The 22,417-nt window shown below is 43.7% G+C and overlaps 2 protein-coding genes across 2 annotated transcripts; both read right to left on the bottom strand.

Moving 5' to 3' along the window:
• Nucleotides 1-622: 622 nt before the first annotated feature.
• LOC133903350 (SUN domain-containing protein 2-like) lies at nt 623-5,329 on the bottom strand. Its single transcript, XM_062344687.1, has 3 exons — nt 4,916-5,329; nt 2,442-3,558; nt 623-1,285 (listed from the first exon to the last, which is right to left on the bottom strand). The coding sequence occupies exons 2-3, from the start codon at nt 3,510-3,512 to the stop codon at nt 989-991; spliced, it is 1,368 nt and encodes a 455-aa protein (XP_062200671.1). The 5' UTR covers nt 3,513-3,558; nt 4,916-5,329; the 3' UTR covers nt 623-988.
• Nucleotides 5,330-17,569: 12,240 nt separating this feature from the next.
• LOC133903199 (uncharacterized) lies at nt 17,570-18,130 on the bottom strand. The gene has a single exon (XM_062344521.1). The coding sequence runs from the start codon at nt 18,128-18,130 to the stop codon at nt 17,570-17,572; it is 561 nt and encodes a 186-aa protein (XP_062200505.1).
• Between the last annotated feature and the right edge of the window lie 4,287 nt (nt 18,131-22,417).

Below are 22,417 nucleotides of genomic sequence, written 5' to 3'. Positions count from 1 at the left end.
CAAGACAAAGTATTCTTATATTATAATAGGTGGAAAATCCTCTTACCACAGCTCTGGTTTTTTTCTCTCGCTAATATTTAGAGCCTATTTGATAAGTTTTAGCTTTAAGAATTTTTAGAGCTAAGTATTTCTACTCTTAAGAGTTTGTCAAGATGTAGCTGTAGGTACCTTGATGGTATTTTGATAAATTATATTGTTTTTATTTTAAATAAAAAACTAAAATTTAAACCACTTTATTTTACTGTATAATTAAAATCAAACAACTTGTTAGACCAACTCCAATAGCTACCGTATCTAGGTTAGTATCTACATCCACATCAAATACGGATCAGAGATGGCCCGAAATGCGGCTCTAGCAGATGCCATATGAGTGCTACAGGGATGCGGGAAGGAGAGACACCCCAAACTTGCGGCCAGCAAGGACAGAGACACCCCCAAACTTGCGGCGAGCAAGAGGAGGCCGTATCACTGTACGGCGAAGACTAGATCCGAAGAGAGATAAAAAATAATAAAATGTAAGAAATAAAACAGCTATTTAAGATGAAACAATAAAAAATACTGTAATAATATTATAAAGGACTAATTTTTAGAGTATAAAGAATAATTTTTTTTAGAGCTATAATAGTATTATAAAAGATGTTGTAATAGTATTATACGGATGCCTTAAACCAAACCTGCCACCATGCAGACACACCCATGGATAATCTTACTTCAACATTACAGTATTGACAACAGTTACAACACAATCATAGCGAGTCAGGATCCTACACTACAGACTAAAATCAACCATAGCAATTTAGGCTGGTCATTTGTAACGAGCCAAACCTTCCCTTGCGCTACACCCTGGCATTCTTTCCACAATTAATATAGTTGCCCAAGAACTGTGGCAGGCGCATGAAGTGCTGAATGCTAAAGAAAGCTCACATGGGCAAAAAGGCTGCAAGAATCTTGTGAAGCTCAGGCATGCAGCAACTCTCAGATCAGGGCTTCATGCTGCAATACTGAGGGAGCCAGGCTCACTACCATGCACCCTGATGCGATAGATGCATGTAAGCTCCGAGTTACCGTGGTTTGAGGAGAAGTCAAACTGAACCATGTTGACAACCCGTGAATCGGTGGTTCTCTCTAGTTGGAAGGTCTGGGCATTGCTCTTCTCAAGGTCATAAGAGAACTCCCCTAAAGTTGCCATCGAATTTAAATTCTTATCTGAATCATCCGATAATCCTTGGTACCATCCATGGAACTTGAAATACTTTGGAGCACTAGATCGGTCGTAGGCCACACTCTGTAAACATAAGTCATGATCATCATGAGTTAGCACAAAAAATTGAAGCCAATGACCAAGTCAAGAAAAAACTGTCCACCTAACTCTGAACTGAATCAGTTCATTTACCAAGGAAACATATATACAATCAAGAATTACTTTTATGATACCTGACTCAACCAAAGAAGCCTGATACCATGTTGAGGTAGACTTAGCAGCTTAAGATTAGTTCATGGATGATGGTAAGGATGGGTTTGTGAGGTTAGAATATGATGGCGGCAACTATAATTACCACAATCCCGGTTTAGTAATAAGTAAAATAATAAAAAATCTTGAACAATTGATAATATTGTAATCAGATATCATAACCTGCAATCTGAATGTTTTTACATCAGAAATTAAATTACTGTTCACGACTTTATGCTACATGTCGAGTGATCTGGACATAAACTAGTATATTTGGGTTGAAGAATCAGGGAACGGAGAGTTATTGAAGTTCTCCAAACCTGCCATGTAAGAGCATAAGCAGCATACTTGATGTTGACAATCAAACGTACTTTGTTTATTACATGCACAACAATCTAATCAAGAGTTCAAGACTCCATGAGTCCCCTTGCTAACTGACTCCCAAGTGCTATGTCAGTTCCATCTCGCATGCAATTCAGATCAACCCCACCAAAGAAAACTCAACAAACTGTAGAAAATCATATCTGAGACAAAATATGATCTTGGTAGAAAGCTCGAAAAGACATCTATGCCTCTAAGGCTGGTCTTGTGGGTTAGATTGGTAGTGAGCAGACAGAGTGAGGTCATTGCAGTGGAACCCAGGAAGGATTGCGGTTATTGCAGTGGAACCCAGGCAAGATTGCTGACTGGCCGCCAAATAGTCTATTATGTTGCCAGGTGAAAAAGTGTGGCCAAGTGGTGCAACTATAGCTGTAACAATTTTTCTAAATTGAGTAATTGACCAAGAAAATCACATTAGCTAAGCAAGTAATACAGGGCAGTTGCTTTGTGGCTGACAAGACACCCACTTCAGTGGAAATATGTTTGCTACATGAGAGCTTTGGGAGGGGAATACCTCAACATTTAATCTAGAAAATATACCAGCTATGAAAATGTGAAACAAGGAATAATATTGGATTAGATATTATGAATGTCTGACATAAAACCTTACCTTGTCAACATGCTCTAGAGTGACCGCCTCAGGGATTATTCCTGTTCTTAGCTTGATATTCACAAACCCACTACTTCCTTTCAATGCAAAACACTCTCCTGGCTGCCCAAAACTTGGCTCCAGCATCTTTTGAGCTGTTGCATGCACGCCACTGCGACCAGGGAATAAGGCCTTGCCATTCTGGAAAGGTTCTGAATGGCTTACCACTTTAGCCCCACCAGATCCTAGTGCATAATCCACCATTCCAAGGCCATCCGCTGAATGCCTTGCTATCTCAATCTCAACTATCTCCTTGGCATATAGCCTTAGGTCGTCCAAACTTATGTCATCGTCAGTACCATCCAAACCCTTCTTTTTCTTCAACTGAGTCAGAATTTCCTCGAATTCTTTCTTAGAAACAAAACCCATGTCCCTCAGCTCAGCTAGAGACTTATCCAATTCGTCAGTCTTGACTTCCAATGTCTTCATCTTTGTCTCTAACTTATTACCCTTGTTTTCAAATTGTTCAGTGATATCCCTTTTTGTTTTTTCAATCTCATTTCCTAGCTTCTTATCTAAAATGTCCAGCTGTACCTGAAGCATCTTGGTTGTCTTCTTGAACCCTTCCACCTTGGATAGCCTGCTCTCCATATCTAGTGCTGTAAATGACAATTCACCATTTTTCCATCTCCAGAAGAACTGCCCCATCCAAGCAATAGCTGAAATAAGAAGGCAAAGCTTCACCAGCACACTTAAGGCAGTTTCCCACTTGGTTTTTTCTTGTTTAGTAGCACCTTTCTGATGACGTTCAGCAGCAGCTCCAGAAGCAACATTTTTTCTTGCCTCAGTTGAATATTTTGACTTGTCAAGAACTGACTCTCCACGGATAGTATGAATAAGATCCTTCTTGCTAGCAATCTTATCTTCTGAGACCGCATTGCTTCCACCCTCAGCAAGAAGTTCAGGTGTGGCTTTCTTCTTTGCAACAACAACTGTTCGCCGCCTAGCATCTTGGCTGGAATGTGAGTCCAAACTTAATGCATGGTTTCCATTTGTGTTCGCAGTCGGAATTGCAGCAGTTGAAGCTGACATTGTTGCCCACTACAAAGTAGATAATAAACTGGAAATAATAATAAACCTGTAATGTAAGGTAGCAGGAATTTAGCAGAGTTCAATAACAATTTCAAAGCTTTTAGTCCAAAGCTAGTTGGGGCAGCAGGAATCTAGTCTAGTAACTTCAACAAGGAAAATTGGTAGCTAATTTCCACAGAGTGACATGAAAAATACAACAATTGAAGTGATCTTACTATCCTACATGCCAAGTAAAGTGCTTTCCATTTTGTTCAAAAACTGCAGTAAACTTTTAATAACTGATAATCCATCTAGAGCTAAGTGTTCATATAGTTAGCCTAAAACAAAATATGGCATTTGCATCAACAAGATGTGATGTAAACATTTATAAACTTCCAATGAAAAAATGCACAATCCACCAATTAACATATCCCACACACCAATTCAAGGATATACTGCCGAGTTAGAAGCGATAAACAAATCTAGAAAATTATTTAACTCATACCATTTATCAGAACAGATCATAACAAAGAATGATAACTGGTAAAAGTGGGAAATCATGGTTCAATGGTGGTACATTGGCACTCAAATATCTAAAGCGTAAGCATTCCAATGCCATACAAGAATGACCAAAGAAGAATCCACCTAATTCTTAGCGTTCCCTACAAATCCTAAGTTTCAAATTCAAAACACCAAGAGAGAACAGGACAGCCAAGCTTTAGTCTACAGATTAGCATCCCACGCAAACTCCTACAGAAGCAAAAGGATAATTAAAAACTCAATTGCACAAGTTATAAAAGAAACCCTGGTTACCAAACATAATTGAGAAACAGCAGAGCTAAGTGTGTATCATTTAATCATAATCCCATGCTCAAACTTAGAAGTAGAATTGCCAAAATCAAGTTAAGAAATGTGGTGGACAACCAAATTGAGAAAACACCAACCCTGATTTCCCCAAAACCTAGTTCTGTGATCCTCTCAAACTAACCAAAGAATACTAAATTGAGATGCAAAAGAATAATTAAAAAGTCAATTGCTGTAGTTATATAAGAAACCCTTGTTACCAAACCTAAGTGAGAAACAGCAGAGCAAGGTAGCCAAAGAATACTAATTTCCACCACTGCTTCCAGTTAGTTCACTTCGCTCTGCTGCGATAGAGCGCAACGGAAGCTCTCACCGTCAAGCTAATTAATCAAGAGATAAGCACAATCGACCGCAGAATGCATCATGCGGCAACAACGGAGCCGGCTTAACGGGGGCAACGGAGGTTCAGTTCGCACAAATCCATCACGCAAACAAATCCACAGCAAACTGGTCGGAAGGGAAGATTCGGGTCTGACTGCGCACGGCAAACATAGGGCAGACAAGAAGTAACAAACTCTTGGAACAATCCATCCAGGCAAAGCTAGGGTTTATTTTCTTACCAACAAAAGGAGAATCCAATCGAAGTCCGGATCCCTTTCCGGACGGATCTGCGCTCCACGCCAGTCCTGTACCAGCAAAGCAAAGGGGACGCGGAGGAGGGCGACCAGCAAGCAGAAGAGAATTCGAGGTGAGGCCCTTCAGTTAAAGGACCCCCTCAAGATGTGCTCGGCGGTCGGGCGACCAGGGTTTGCTTGACGGTTGGCGTGAGGAAAGAACGGGGAGGCGAGAGAAGGGCGCGCGCGACAACCCGGCAGGCCGCCGGCGAGGTGAGCGTGCGCGTGCGCGTGCGCGACGAGGAGGCAGGAGGACGGCAAAGGTTGGGAGAGGAAGGACAGGGTCGGGACGAGGATTTCACACGTTCGCGCACGACGCTGCGGAGGAGAAGGGTGGAAGTGGGATCGCAGCCACATTTCTCCTGTGCTTTCTGGGCCGTTGGATGGCACCAAGTTTCTTGCGCTTCGATGGGAGCGGCTGAGGAAACTTCCGGTCAAAATTTTGTTGGTGGTGTGACAGGAATAGAGCAGGTTCAAAAAAATGCGTCGGTTACCGTCGAAATACGTGGTAACCGACCGTATTGATTCGACTCAGCTTCCCGGTAACCGAATTTAAATTAAAAATTCAAATCGATTTAGAAAAAATTCAGAAAATTCAGAAAAAATTTCATAAAAAACTAGAGGTAATTCTAAGACTATCTGTAAAAAGAATATCGTTTGCATCACCAAATGACTGCTCAAACATTGGGAGTTTGTAAAAAGACTAAAAATGATTAAAGGCCGAAACGGGCCTAATGCACAGTAAAATTGACCTGTTTTGGCACAACTCAAATGGATAAGGGTAGTTGGCGTTCAGCTGTTGTCGGTGCACAACTCACTTTTCCCTCGCGTTTCTCCACAGCAAAAATTGAAGAAGCGTCGCCCGGCCGGCCAAATCCGCGGCAGTTCGACGGAAATCTGACGTCGAAGCTTCGATTATCAAGCGATTAGCGTCGGTAACCGACCGCATCTAAGTGGTTACCGTAAGCCTTCGAAGAATAGCGCAGAGCGCCTGACATCGAGCGATTTTCAAAGATCCTTGTTCAGTAACCACCCATTTACTAGCAATTTTTCATGTAATTCGTTCGGTAATCGTTCTTAGGAGGTCGGTAGTTCGTTATGTGGTTGATTAAGACAATTTAGTGCTAGATTCGCTCGGTTATCGACCATTTACTAGCGATTTTTTTATGTAATTCGTTCAGTAATAGATGTTAGGAGGTCAACAGTTCGTTGTGTGGTCGATTATGACGATTTAGTGGTTGATTCGCTCGGTTATTGACTCTATTGCGTCGGTTTTTAGCCCATTGTGCACGGTTGTTACCTTGTACTGGAAAGGGTTGTTAATATTGGTCAAGTTAATTGTTTCTTGAGACATTTATGTATGACTAGCAACATGACAGCACATGTTTATCAATTTAACATGCATGGACATAATTATTAGTAGGTTAACCATTGAGCTTTCTTCTTCGAACAGAGACAATACAAACTAATCGATGGCGGATAGAGATGTAGTGTGGCAGCACGGGGGCAATTTGGTCCCGGGGTTTAAGTGCAATTACTGCAATAAAGAAAAGAAAGGCGATGGTGCCACAAGGTTGAAAGAACATTTGATAGAGCGCGGATCAAACGTGAGCTGGATAGGGCAAGAGATAAGAGGAAGGGAAAGACTGAGGAGAGGTTTCGGAGGCAAGAGTCAGCAAGACTTCAGGTAGATTTGACAAGCGATAATGAGAACATGGAAGAGGAACATGTGCAGCGTGTCATGGCTCAGTCTAGGGACGATGAAGAGTTCAGGAGGAGGGCAGGTGAGTCCTATGAGTATGGAGGTGGCACTGTGTTAAAGAGGATGCTTAGGAGAGCATCTTCAACCAGGGAGCCACCACTAAGTGTCAGAGATTACAATGTTGCTGTAGAAAAAGCCCCTGTGCAGCTGAGGATTGACACCGAGTCATGGAGTGCGAAGGGAAAGAAAGCGAAGGAAGCTATTGGTTTGGCAAGGTCCAAATTTTTCCACACTTCAGGTATTCCTGGTAGAAGGGCGAATGATGCATTCTTTGTTGCTGTAGTGAAAGAAACACAGAAATGGGGTGAGTGATTAAGTTTGTAATGAATTTATTGTTGTCATATTTCTTTCTTTTTGACTTATGACCATCTGTTCTATAACAGACGAGGGTGTACCATCTTCAACTGCCCAAGATATAGATGGTAAGTACCTGGACTAGAACGAGAGTGCATTGAAGAAGATATTTGACAAGTGGAAGCTAGAATGGCCAAAGTATGGTGTGACCATAATGTGTGATTCTTGGACTGGACCGACGCACATAGTATTATTAATTTCCTTTTATATTGTAATGGTCGTATGTTTTTCACAAGTCCATAGATGCGACTGGCTACAGTCAAGATGCAAAGTATTTGAACAAGGTACATTATTTTGCTAAGTTGGTAATATATTATTTCAATTGTTGTATATTTATTTGGTTGATTCGTTTATGTAGGAGATAAGAGCAGTGGTCAATAATTTGGGGCCACAAAATATTGTGCAAATCATGACTGATAACGGGTCCAACTATAAGAAGACCTGTCAGGTTCTCAGAAGGGAATATCCTACTATCGCGTGGCAGCCTTGTGTGGCACATATAATAAATTTAATGTTGAAATCAGTTGGTGAATTTAGAGAATACGACATTATCATTCAAAGTGCAAGGTCTATATCACGATGGCTGTATAATCATTCAAAGCTACCTGAAATGATGAAGACCGCGATTGGTGGAGAGTTGGTCAAGTGAAATGCCACAAGATTTGGCACAAACTATCTATTTTTTGAAAGCTTTCTACGCCAAAAGGATAGGTTCATGCAATGGATAGCATCTAGTGACCTCCAGCAGTCTCGCTACATTAGTTCTGATATTGGGAGATATGCACATAGTTACCTATCCAGCTTACTATGGTGGAACAATCTTAAAATGGTTGTTGATTCCGTTCAGCCATTGTATACCTTCCTCCGATTTGCTGATCAAGACAAGGTGCCAACATTGAGTGAGGTGTTCCTGAGATACACCGATGTCAAGCAGGAGTACGATTCGTTATATCACAATGATAGGGATATTTTTGAAAAGCACATGGCAATTGTCGATCGCAGAATGCATGATCTAGCAAATGGGACCTACATACTACCGGTAATACACTCCCACCACTTGCATTCTTATTGTACTAATGCTTATGGTTCTAATGCTTATGGTACTACTGCTTTGATCATCAACTTACAGCGGTCGCATTGAACCCCCGCATGCACTACGTGTATGGCATGGATCCAAACTTGTTCGAAGATCTCCAGGAGGCATTCGAGAGGATGACCGATGTTAGTACTTCTGCGGAAGCACTTATTGAGGTTGAAATATATCGGACAAAGTCTTTGTCGTTCGCTAGTCCGCTTGCTTCACGGATCGCTTGTGATGGTAGGACTCAACTTGGTACGAATTGCATTGACATATCTAAACGTTGCATCAATTTATCTACTTTTCCAAACCTTATATCACTTTACCTACTTGCAACGCAATAGTGGTCTATGTTTGGTTCGTCTATACCTACACTAACAATGCTTGCCAGGCGCCTAGTGTCTCAGCGCGCTTCATCTAGTGGGTGTGAGAGGAATTGGAGTACATCTGCATTTATCCACACGGAAATTCACAATCGCTTAAGCTACAAGAAGCTCTATAAGTTGGTATATATCAACTACAACATGAGAATACAAAATAATTTGGATGTAGGCATCATGTCTACTGTTGATGATGATCCATTTCAGTGGATTATGGAGCTCACATTGACCGAGGAGAACAATTCGCTGTGGGACTGGATGGAGACTGGTAGATCAAATGCTGCCCCAGAGCTTGATGAGGAGGACACAGACAGTGACATACCCCTGCCAACTTACCTGGTGATAGACACAGTGAACCCACAAGATTTACAATAGTGGGCTGCTAAAGTGGTAGGTGGCACACACATGGGAAAGAGGAAGAAGCAAATGGTGCATCCAAAGAAGAGCAAGAAGATTAAGGGTAAGGGCAAAAGACAAATGCAAAGCGATGAGAGTACGTATAGTGACTCAAAGAGCCCAACTTGTCAAGAATCGAATAATAGCAGCTCAAAAATAGATAGCGCTGACAATGACAGTCAGGGAGGCGATGTTCCTCCATGCCCATCCTTTGTTGTTGCTCCCATACAATTTACTAGTGAGAGTCAGTTTTCGCATGCCACACAAGACCAAAACCACGGTGCCCCATCCTCATAAAGGCATGTCATACAGGGTGGCCATGATGGACTATAAGATAGTAAGAGCTATTCCAGCAACTATAGCATGGAGAGTAGTTTTGGATCGTATCTGTACTACTATACTGTCCCTGATACTCAGTCAGAGCCTCCTATTCAGTGGGTCTATGAGTGGCAAGACCCTGAGTTTTATGCCATATTGCAAGGACAATGATAAACCACTTTTGCATGAATGGGACAAACTTGTGCAGAGTTTAAAGCAGAGTTGCTATCTACACGATGGATAATACTCATGTCTACTGAGGAGTACAATACAGCCAAATTTAATCGCCCCCAAGCTGGTGGCTATGAAGGTGATGATAATTTACTTTCTGCAACTACTTTATTTCCATACCATGGTATTATACTATTTTTTTCTATCTCGTAGGTTGCACGTGGTGTGGATACTATTCAAACTACATTTTAAGCATGGACCATCACTTTGGTAAGTATGGATGGTATGTGATTGTGTTTTTAGTCTTTGTATGGACAACTCGACATATTTATTACTTTAAGGTGCTACATATGTAATGTATATATATATTCGATGAAACAATTATATGGTCATGCTCGTATTGTTATTAGTATATATTTGTTTCCTTGGAAATGCCCAAAATATAGCAAAAGTCATGCCAAAATTTTTTCTAATTAAACAAAACATAGCAAATTTCATGCCATATTTGTTACTATTTTTTTTTCTTATTTTTTGGTGATTTTTATGTTTTTTATTTTCCTAGATATTCATAGATTAGGAGTTAATCTGGTCAGTTACCGCTTCAAGTCGCTCGGTTTTAATCAAAATTGCTCGGTTATTGAGCGTTCGGTTTTCTTAAAAAACCGTTTAGTTTATTACAAAATTGCTCGATAACTGGTCCAATTCGACCGGTTACTGAACGACGAATCTAGCACTTTTTTTGTCTAAATTGTAAATTTTACCGAATGAATTTTGAGCAAATTTTAGTCGAATTTTGAGCGGTTATCGTAATAACCGCCATTTTTTACCACCCAGGTCCGATTACTGTTTGCAAAAGGATTTTGAAAACCTTAGAATAGAGATGACCCGATGGGCACAAAAGCTTCCAACCAATTTCATCGGTTGCGTTAAGTGTACTAAATTGCTTGCATCTCTAGGCTAGAGGTCCATCTCCCGTGATATAAAAAGGTAAATTTATCTTAATCGTTCATATTTTACGATATATTTCATAACAAATTTAAATATTACATTTATAACTATCTAGTTACGAAGTAGCATTTAATAGTCTCTAAATATATCATTACATATTTAGGGATTAATGACTATCTCAGATCTAAGAACCCTGGAAGTACACAATTTAAGACTACAACTGATGGTACATTATATAACAATCCTAGTATTATCTTAAGTTGGATTTATCCAACACCATATTCTTTAACATGTATCCATATTATTGATTTGATATCTTAATATCTATGATCTGTGAAATATGATTATCAATAAATACATATGCTAGTGTACAAATCATAATTATCCCACATAATACTATAAGACTAAAGATCATTTAGAATAACATCACAATAGAACAGAGAGCTTCACAAACAAGTTGCATCCTTACTAATCAATATAAATGATAATTATCCAAGGAATCAAATAACATATTATCCAAAAATATATAAATATAGATGCGATATAATTATCTTATAATTACCTTAGGGCATATCACCAATACCTATCAGCTAAGGTTGTACAATCTGAGTTACAACGTCTCACCCGCTTAGACTAGAAATGGTAAACGATTTCACATGAGGACGATGGATTTCTTGGGGCTTTTTTGAGAGCGGAAGAGCTTTGCAAGATGATAGACATCAAATTCCTTTTAAAATCTCATAGAGTAATAATCTCAATTAGGGAATGGGAATAGGTGGATGACCCTAAGCCCTCTTTGCATTTGGACAAAGTGTGGGTACATACCGCAGACGTCCCGCTTGTGCTTTGTCACTACCTCGGCATTTGGGCAATTGGAATGATTCTCAGCGCTCCTCAAGAAATAGACATGCACTGCCTATAGAGGAGAGGCGTAGTGCGTCCTCAAGTCGCAATGATGTATGTTAATTTGCTTCCGCTGAGATCAGACATTATTTATGGTGTTGCAGGTTATGACATAACATTTTTTCTTGAAGCTCATGACTTCCAAGGTTGATGTCGGTCCACCCCCATCCTCAAGTAGGGAGCCGGATTTTAGTGATGACGACCTCTGGATGAAGAGAATCAGGGGAAAGAAGACCAATTAAGCAAGAAGCCAAAAAATGCCACACCCAAAAATAACACAGAAACACAACAAAACCCTTTGATTCGATGGAGATGGATGCAACATCTCTGGCATAAGGCCCTCTCCAACAGCGTCGCTATCCGCATGGTAAAAGACTTTAGCACCCGATTTGCCGCCGTAGCCGTCCGCAAAGGTCTCCAACAGACGCCGTATCTAGTGGAACTGGGATGCGGGGAGGGGCTCGGCGTCGGCAAACTTGCAGAGCGATGCGGCATCCTCATCCCTGTGCGCAAGGGGACTAGAGAAGTGGTCGTTGCTCCTGCGGAGCGGCGGAAGTGGAGCTGGCGAGCCCTTGCGGAGGCGAGGTGGGCGGCTTCGGTGGCCGGCGGAAGTGACCACCATCCAGGTACCCGGCAGAGACACATCCTCCCCCGCGACTGAGGACTGGTGCGACGCAGATCCGGCAACTGCCGCTTGAAGCTTCCCCACCTTCCGTGTGCTCGGCTGTAGTAGCCAAACCGTGGTCCTCCCCAAGTCTGTGGTAAGTCCTCCAGTCTCAGATCCATGTATGTGTGTGGCGGACGGCCGGAGCGTGGGTTGGTCGCCGCGGGAACTGAAGAAGATATTGCTTGCTTGGTGTGTTTAGTTAAAGTTTAGTTTGTGATTTGGCGTTCCAGATCTATGTCTTTGCTAGTGTATGTTAATTTGGTGTCTGTAAATGGCAGCCTTGAATAGCATGAGATTTAGATTTGTCTGTGATAGAAATGGCCGTTCTTTATTCGTCTATGAATTGAACAGATATCACTTTGATTGGTGAATGGCCGTAGATCCTGAATATGTTAGATGTACGATTATTACTGCATGATGCTTGTAGAGATGTTTTTGAATGCGTGTATGCTAGCTGGTGGGTTACTGACGAGTTGGGTTTCAATGGATTTTCATGAACTAGTTTACAGAATTGTGGCTAAGTGATTTTATCAGCTTCTTGTCCATGTAACTGAAGCGTGTACCTTGATTGATTTTGCTCAGCACCGCACTGAACCACTGATGCTTGATAATATACTTTGATTGAAAGTAAAAGTTGAGGGAAAGAAAATAAGACTGCAAAACATGAGGTAACTATGAGTGAAGTTTTGGGACTGACCAAAGTGCATAGTATTTGATTACAAAAATGTAGTCATGAACTTTGGACACAACCATATTTGTTACTTACTATTTGTGTGATTGATTATCCTTTGTACCACTGATTGCAGTAGTTATTAATTGTATCATTTGTTCATATATGGTTCTTGTAAGATAAAGGGTCCTATTACCATGTACATAATTGACAAGCTACGTACTAACAATTGAAATGGCAAATGAGTACAAGTACGAAGATTGGGATGTCATGCAAAGAACAAAATCTGCTTCCTGAGAATGAACAAATTTGTTGCAAATAAAAGAAAAGGAATGTTGTTGGTGTTTAATTGTGGTTCTTGTAATATCTAGATAATTGAAGCTGCCCAATGTAAACCGACAACACCAATAAAGAACTTACTAGCAATAATTTCATAAATTTCAAGGCTACCACAATCGGTTCATGTCTCAGATTTACCTCATGCTGAAATTGTTTCCTTCCCTGTGATGCAACTGGTTTTAGAATTTTAATAGCGACATTAGCATGATCCAGTACTGCCTTATATACTGGTCCATACCCACCTTCTCCTATCTTGAGTGCCTTGTCGAACTTATGAGTGGCAGCTTGTATGTCATCAATGGAATATCTCTTGTACCGGAGATCATTTTTGTCCATTTGAACGAGTGCAAGAGCTTCCTCTTCTGCATTCCTTAGATCTTGGTACTTTTTGGATTCTTCCATCTTCATCTAGTGCATCTGTGCTACCTGCAGTTAGATCATTGTTCATTATATCAACGTCTTCTGATTAGTTCAGGAATTACTTGTCATTTTTGCTTAAGGCTAGCAATACAGAAGCAAACACACCTTCTGTCAATTCACCTAAGAGGCATACATGATATCTGTTCTCCACAACATCCAGAAGCTGTTGGTTCCTTAAAGGAATGGCATGGTAGCTAGTGCAGTAATGAGAATGGCCACTATATTAGTGTGCAGTTTTGTGTGTATATATATGTTGCCTGAAATGCTTAACTAGTGTAAACTTTGAGTTGAAATTTAGTTCCTCGCTTTAGTCATCCCTGTCCGTGCTTGTAGATGGACGCCACAGCGCTTGCCGCTCTTGTGTCAAAAATGCAGGACCATGTGCAGGAGATGGCTGCCGCGTTGAAGAAGGTGGTCAAGGACAACTTGAGTATGAACAACACCCCTACTGACGTGGAGCTCAACAGAGCACTGCTGGTGGTCGACAACATTGCGGGGGACTTGGAGCAGCTCGTGTTCCAAGTTGAAGATGCTTTGAGCGGCACAATGGAAGCGTGGTAGTGCAAGAGGAAGCGTGGGGCTCAAAGGACGTTGACGACAACGACGTCGTTCCCGCTGACTGGAGCCCGGATGACATACTATGTGGCGATTCGGATGACCTACTGTGTGGCGATTCGGATGATGGCTTGTCCATTGAATCCGATCGATCTTGGAGGCTGTAGTTGGGTAGGGTGTGTACTTAGTTGTTCGGTAATTGTTGAGTTGAGGTAGCCTCTAGTTGTTGGTCTTGTACTCTGGTACTCCCTCATGATGTAAGTGTTATTCCTTAAGACATATCCCTCGTTATGTTCGTAATGTCTGAATGGTTGATAATTTTTTGCAAGATAATGCCTTTTACATTCTTTAGATTTCATACTGCGTTGTTGTATTTCATCGTGTTTTTAATGGTTTGCAGGGACTCTATGGAGTACACCCCCTTCCTACGTGGTGACGACAATGGGATCCCTTGGGACGATGTTGTGCCGCCCACCCAAGAAGGCATCTTCGGGACAGAGGCTCATGTGGCAGAAGATCAGCAACCCGAGGCACCGGGAGAGGTGGTAGCTGCAGGTGGCCGTGGATGCAGTTACACCATGCAGGAGGACCTTCATCTTGTGAAGGCATGGCTGAACGTGAGTATGGATCCCGTGGTGGGGACCAACCAGAGTATAAGGGCTTTCTGGCAGAGGATCGAGACCTTTTTCCACGAGCACAAAGACTTTCATTCCACCCACAATAAGAAGTCTCTGCAGGGGAGGTGGACCTTCATCAACGGGATGGTGTAGAGGTTCTGCGGGCATTATGCTAGGGCTGTGCGTAATAGGAGGAGTGGGACGACCGAGCCCGACACGGTACATTTATTTTCTATGGTTGATGTATCTATGTGCCATTGTAAGCTTTACCATATGTGTTGTCATGATGGAACTGTCCCTTTATTACTGATTTTTATGTGTTTCAGATCGCGGCGGCATGTCAAATGTTCCAGGCCATGGAAAACAAGGAGTTCACGTTGCTGCCTTGTTGGGTGGAGTTGCGGCATCATCCCAAGTGGCAATCCGAGACCTCATGCAAGAAGCAGAAGACCTCCGCCGTGGGCAGCCCCGCATCGACGCAGCATGTTGAGTCTTCTCCCGGGGTTGGCCACAATTGCTCGAAGGAGGTTGCCCGCGGTTCTTCCTCCTCGAACTCAGCTTCTAGGCCCATGATAGAGATATTTGACCGCCAGTTGGCCATGAAAGAGAAGGTTGAGAAGGACAGGGCCGAGATATTTGCTGAGATGATGAGAATAGAGCACCAGAGGCTCAGGCTCGAGGAGGAGCGTGTGCAATTGGAAAAGGTAAAGGAGGAGAGGGAAAAGGTAAAGGAGGAGAGGGAGATAATGAACATGGATCTTTCGCAGATGGATGAGGACCAGCATGCCTACTACAAGAGCCTCCGGCAGAGCATTATTGCAGCTAGGCACGCCGCCTCTGGGCCATCCGGCTAATTTGCACTCTTGGTTGTATTATGTTCGAGATTCAATCTATCTTGCAGCTTACAAATAGTGAATGTAATGCATGGTTGTGTAGAAACATGGTGTGCTTTATTTGTGTGTAGAACTCCATGGTTGCTTGCTCTGCAATAAGGATCATTGTGCATAGGATTGCAGCAGAGGAGGAGCTGATCTAGAAGGTCACCTCCCAGTCTATGATGGATTTGAAACCATGCCCAGATTTGCTTGTTGATTTCTTATTTGTTACCTCCCTTGTTGTGTTAAATTTCTCCCCTTCTGCTATCTTTCTAGTTTCTGTGTCGTGCAAAACTGCAATGCTGTTCGGTTCTGTCGGTGACATGGGAACCGGGAGTTCCTGAGTCCCGAGGCTAGGACAGCAGAGTGCCACGTGGCGCTCTCCCTCGGGGATTATCTCCCCGAGACCCGAGAAGACCAAGTTCCGGGAGAGGGTGCTCGGGGCCATGAACAGTGGTCCCCGAGTACCCGAGTTCCCTGAAGATCCGAGCAGACATAGTTCTGGGAGATGGTGCTCAGGGCCATGAACAGTGGTCCCCGAGTACCCGAGTTCCCTGAGAACCCGAGCAGACACAGTTTCGGGAGAGGGCGCTCTAGGCCATGAACAGTGGTCCCTGAGTACCCGAGTTCCCCGAGGACCGAGAAAAGGCATATCCAAGGGAGAGTGCTCGGGGCTATGAACAGTAGTCCTCGAGCACCCAGAGTTCCCAAGGACTTGAGAAGCCCTTTGCCGGTGGACCCCACAAGGGTTCAGCGGTGAGGTGTCAATTGGTGAGAGGCCCGATGCTGCATTTAAGAGGAAGCATGGCTTGTCACTTCCAACCACTCCCCCACACCTGCTGTCAGTCCCTGCCACTGCCTGGCAGGGAGGCGTGGGGACATCTAATTCAGCGGGTCCCGTCGCGCGTTATCCGGCGCGCCTCGGGATATCGTCGCAGGGCTCGAGGCATATCGTCTGCCGCTCTGCTGCGCCAGGCTTGCTCTGACTGGATGGGTACGAGGGGTTGCTCGGTGGCTGCCCAATGGGCCCTCCCTGCTGCATCCACTGAAAAGCAGCATGATGACGACAGTACCAGACGGGGGCGCATTTTTAACCCCCCGTAACATCAAGCTGCAGCCCATGATGGTTGTTTTCCATTTATGGTGCCTTGGGACTTGCGCCATCCTTTCTGGGCACTCTAGGCCGCCCCGACGGGATATAAGAAGGGGTGGGCGCCCCGGAAAAGAAAGGTAAGTCTTACGGAAGCCTTGAAGATGGACAAGCCGGACAAGTGCTGGAGGTCGACCAAGACTCACGAGCTGAAGAATACCGAGACAAGCTAACGAAGAATAAGACACACGAAGCTCTAGACTTAGATAGAAATCCTTATAACATAAGAGATCCTCAGAGAGGCATTCCCAGAGCATTTATAGCATACACACAGGAGTAGGGTATTATGCTCCGTGCGGCCCGAACCTGTCTAAAATCTCCTGAGCATTTATTTCCACTAGCATCCGATCATCCATCTCACCTGCATCCCATTTACTCTCATTTAATTCACGTATGAGGTAGATTCAGAATCATCCCCCCGGCCGAATCTCAAAGGGGGTCCCTCCAGATCCCCGCTTGTGGAGTTCATCCTCCGACAGGTTCTTAGTTCAAAACACGAAGAATCAAAGGAAGCCGATCCAAGGACTGAGTTCATTTGACTACACATGCAACAAGAATGGTACATACCATTACCAAACATAATACGCACGTACATACCACATAGTTCCTTAGGACATAGTACTAAGCATGTTATTGATCGAACTACAAGAGATTCATACTACTCTCCTCCGTGGAGCTGCCAGAGATGCTCAACAATATCATCACGGAGTTGCTGATGACCTGGTCTGCTTCTTATATCACCATACCTTTGGATAAATGCTTGCAGTGAGGGGGTTGCGGCGTGCGACGGCACCACATCCTCACCAGCACCCTCGTACACGTGTTCGACTTCCCCATCCGGTCTCTCATCTTCGATTACCATGTTGTGCATGGTAATGCAGGGGGTCATGATGTCATTAAGGGTTTCCTGATCCCATAACCTCGCTGCTCCTCGGACTATGGGAAATCGGGACTGCAGGACTCTGAAGGCCCGTTCGACATCCTTTCGTGCTGCCGCCTATTGAACCACGAAGTGTTGTCGCTTCCTCCCAACTGGAGATCGTATGGGCTTCACGAACGTTGCCCACTTTGGATATATGTCGTCTGCAAGGTAGTACCCCATGGTGTAATGGTGTCCATTAATGGAGTATTGTACCTTGGGTGCCTCGCCAGTGGCAAGATTGTTGAGGAGATGTGAACGATGCAGCATGTTGGTGTCGTTCAGAGAACCTGGCATGCCAAAGAAGGCTTGCCAAATCCACAGGTCCTGCGATGCCACTGCCTCTAGAATGATCGTCGGTGCATTGACATGGCCGGTGAAAGAACCCGACCACACCGTCGGATAGTTCTTCCACCTCCAATGCATGCAGTCAATGCTTCCCAGCATCCCGAGGAACCCTCTTCGCTCGTTGATAGCAAGCAAGCGAGCAATGTCCTCCTCGTTCGGAGCATGGAGGTACTCATCGTCGAACACCTCGACGACAACACAAACAAACCGTCTCATGCTCTCAATGATGGTGCTCTCCCCTAGCCGGAGGCACTCATCCAGAGAATCTGCAGGAGCATCGTATGCTAGCATACGGAATACCACAACCACTTTTTGCAAGGAGGATAGCCCCAGCTCGCTTGCAGCGTTCCTCCTCTACTGGAACCACGGGTCATGCTCCTCAACCGCCTGCACAATCTTGTGGTAAAGGTCATGTTTCATCATGAACCTGCACAAACACCGAGCATTAACACCTCACATACCATCAGTACATAATACCTACACAAGAGAACTTCTGTTTATAATTGTACCTGCGACGGAAAATGTAGTCGAGGTACACCGCGGGATCGGCAAAGTAGTCATTGTACAACCTATTGTGGCTCTCCAGCCGATTTCGGTGGATACGCCGATGACCCGGCACTGAACCGCCCCAAGGCCCCCGCTGTGATGCCTCCCCGTCCGCATGCCAGGCGCTGAGAATCGCTAAGACCAAATCATCTTCCTCATCGGAAGAATCATTGGAGAAACAAAGGTCTCTCAAGTGCTGCTTCCAGGCTAACGAGGATCCATTTGGTTGGCTTGCAAGTGAGAGTACCTCAGCCTCATATATATAGTGAGATGCTGAGCCTTGTGACCGAATCCACCGCAGTTCCTTCCCCTACAAGCCACTAGTCGTGAGGCTTCTGTAGCAAGACTGGTTCTTCCTTCCTTTGTAAGCTAAATTGTAGTGGAAGCCACAACCATTTCGTATGTTGCAAACAATCATTTGTGACTGCGTAGTTGAAGGGGTGAAAAAAATTAGCTCCAAAAAAATAATGCCAAACAAATATTTATTTTTCCCGAATAAATGCAATTTATACGTACCACGAATTTTAACCGTGCCAATCAATACCCGTTGCAACGGGAACAGGTGAAACCCGATGCTGCTACTGCGGTTATGGCGGTTGGCCACAAAACATTTTAATATAGGAAAGAGAAGATAGTGGATGAGATATAGAGTTTCTGTTAGAGATGGAGGGAATGAGGGATGCTGTAATAGTGATAGAGGATGCTGTAATAGTATTTTAGAGGATAAATTTTTAGAGTTTCTGTTAGAGATGACCTAACACCCCAGGTCGATGGCTCCCTTCCCTACTGGGGGCGCTCACGGCGGGTCACGCCTCATTGCGGTGATGCCATTTAACCTGCGTGAAATGGGGGCGAGCAGGCAATCAAGCATCGTGAAGACTCCCTTGTCTGTCATGGCGTCTCCATCGGTTAGTGGAAGTGCCTCTGGGTCTTCGGGGTGCTTCGGCATCCACCGTTGCTCAGGTCAGCATCTCCACGTCAAATGTTGTGGTGCTCAGCTCGGCTCGAGTGGAAGGTTCCGCAGACTATGCGATTGCTCATGGCTCCTCGGCCGGCTCGATCACTTCCACCACGATGCCTGTGCTTGAGGCTTCGCATACGGTGACTGAAGCAGTGATTCTGTGTGGTGGGCGATTAGGACGGGGTGTGGCTGCCTCAATAGCAGGGGAGATCTATGATGAAATTGGTGCTTCTCATGGGCCCTCGATCGCGGCTCGGATTCCACCATGATGCCCAAGTCCATGTGTTTGTGAACCCTTCTTTTAATAATGATGTTATGATTTTCACAAAACTCGTTTTATAAAAATAAAACTTTGCATGTGTAAACTTAGCATTTTTGCAAGATTCAACTTATGGTCATGTACTTGTTAAATATTGTATGTATGTATTTATATCCCTTTGATGTAGGGTAAGTATTGAGACTTGGTGAGTACGTTTGTACTCACCATTGTTTATGATTTTAGAGGAAGATCCGGATTTCACTGACGCCGACGGTGAGGCTTATGAATAAGTCTTGGTCGCGTCCTCACCCGAGTTATATGTGGAGTGGCATGCCCCCATGCTGGTCCTATTGTGCCCTCTGGTGTTGTGGACTCTGTTGCTCAGGAGCCTTTGCGGAGCTCTTTATGTATTGTTAGCTTGGTGGATTTATTTCACTACTCTATTTGTTGTACGACTATGATATCACATGTTGTAAAACTTGTATTTAACAGCGACAGATCAGGAACTATATAATAAAGTTTTAAACACCGAGATGACCCAGGGCACTTCAGAAAAGCATTGAGGCACAGATTCTATTGGCCGGAGGCTATCAACGAAGTGGATGCCACAGTCCAAAGCTGCATGAAATGCAATACATAGCCAAGAGCTCCAACAAACATTTGTCAGCGATACAGCTCATCCCACCGATTTGGCCCTTGACTTGGTGGGGGGATTGACATCATAGGACAGTTGTCAGCCACTCTAGGATACTTTCGCTATGCTGTAGTGACAGTTGAGTACTTCTCCAAATGGGTGGAGGTAGTTCCATTTGCGAAGATCACGCTAAAAAATGTTCAAAAGTTCTTGTGGCAAAACATCATCTGTCGCTTCGGCGTTCCACACGAAGTAACAATCGGTAATGGAACACAATTTGATAGCAAAGGATTTAAGCAGTGTTGCGAAGACATGGGAATCAAAATTCATTTTGCTTCGTTGTGCCATCCCAGTCGAATGGAGCTATGGAGAGGGTGAATAGCAATGTGTTGGCTAGTGTGGCAATGCGGCTGCAAGGTCTCCCGAAAGGAAAATGGGTCGAGGAGTTGCCGAAAGTCCTGTGGTCACTCAGAACAACAGCAACCAGACCAACATGTTTCACGTCGTTTCACTTACTCCTCGGCGAAGAGGCTATGACTCTAGAGGAATGTAAAAACAAGTTATTTTGTGTCATCGCTGAGATAGCTCAGAACGAATAGCTAGTAATAAAAGATATACTGGAAGAAATTAGAATGCAAGTCGTTGAAAACTTGGTGAAGTACCAAGAGGAAACAAAAGATGAGTGACAAGAATGTGTCTCCGAAGGAGTTCACTCTAGGGGACCTTGTACTACGAAGGCTTCCCAATGCTTCGACTGTGGGAAAGCTAAGAAGCAAATGTGATGGACTTTTTTTGGTGAAGAGTTCAAAGAGGACTGGGTCTTATCACTTGGCTACTCTCGAAAGAGAAAAGCTTACGCACACTTGGAATGCAGATAGCCTTCGCAAGTATTATATGTAATCAAAGACATTAAAAGGGGGTTTCATAGTAATAGGCAAAATACCTGTAGTAGATTTACGTTTATGCAGTTTTAAATTCAGCATTTCAATTCAAGCAATGTGCAGGTGTTGTACTATTTTCCTCATAGGGGAAACCCCTCATCAGGGCATGAGGTTTTTAACAAGGCAGCCACCTTTGTAAACCCTTAAGATTATATGAAATTACCCCCAAGGAAGCATGTGCCTCGATGGAATTCATGCATAATTCATCGTCAAAGTGATGCAAACCTTCGCTTGAAGGATGCACACCAATCGACAAAATAAGGCGGGTTGAAGCTAGCAAAAAAAAAGTCAAGGTAAGGAATGTAAAAGTATGCCTGACACCTTACCCTTCGACTTAAAGACGGGTACACAACCGCAAGAAAAAGCCAAAATGTTGCTAGACCTTAAAGCAAAGGTAGCACACCTCTTGACTTAAAAAGAAAAAAAAATCCAATGTGTTGCGAAACCTTAAAACAAAGGCAGCTTACCTCTCATCTTAAAAAGGAAGAAGCCGAAGTGCTGCTAGACCTTAAAGCAAGGGCAACTCACCTCTGGACTTCGAAGAAAAAAAATCTTGTGTCACTAATCCACAGTGGGAATTGCACACCTCGGCATGAACAAAGTTAAAGCACTGCCGAGTTAAAGATGAGTAAGGCACACATCGAATCAAAAAGTTCAAGAGAACTTTGAACTACAAAATAAAGACAAATACACCCTTCGGCCATTACATATTTGGTTTTTGAGTAAAAAAAGAGAGGCAAAAACAACCATAAATCCGTGAAAGGGGACTACTTTTTTTTTTATCGACGCTTCACGCTCGTTGCCACCGAAGGTCCCTACGGCTTAACGTTGGGGGGATGGTGTTTTTTTTATTGAATCTTCGCACATGTTGCCGCCAAAGGCCCCTACGGCTTAAAAGTTGGGGGGGGGGGTGGCGTTTTTTTGACCTACGCTTTACGCATGTTGCTGCTGAAGGTCCCTACAATTTAAAAGTTGAGGGACAGTGTTTTTTCGATCGACGCTTCATGCACGTTGCTGCGGAAGGTCCCTACAGATTAAAAGTTGAGGGACAACATTTTTTTTGATCGACGCTTAATGCACGTTGCTGCCGAAGGTCCCTACGGCTTAAAGTTGGGGGGACGACATTTTTTTGATTGACGCTTCACACATGTTGCTGCTGAAGGTCCTTATGGCTTAGGGACGGTGTTTTTTCAATTGATGTTTCACGCACGTTGCTACCGAAGGTCCCTACGGTTTA

The sequence above is a fragment of the Phragmites australis genome, chromosome 21 (assembly GCF_958298935.1).
Source record: "Phragmites australis chromosome 21, lpPhrAust1.1, whole genome shotgun sequence".
Lineage (NCBI taxonomy): Eukaryota > Viridiplantae > Streptophyta > Magnoliopsida > Poales > Poaceae > Phragmites > Phragmites australis.
The sequence above is the reverse complement of the archived record's forward strand: the minus strand, read 5'-3'. Positions and strand labels throughout refer to the sequence as shown.

Coding starts and splice junctions, on each gene's coding strand:
- LOC133903199 (XM_062344521.1), bottom strand. CDS start 18,130: ATGCTAGCATACGATGCTCCTGCAGATTCTCTGGATGAGTGCCTCCGG.
- LOC133903350 (XM_062344687.1), bottom strand. CDS start 3,512: ATGTCAGCTTCAACTGCTGCAATTCCGACTGCGAACACAAATGGAAAC. Junction 1,286..2,441: donor CTCTAGAGCATGTTGACAAG/GTAAGGTTTTAT, acceptor TTATGTTTACAG/AGTGTGGCCTACGACCGATC.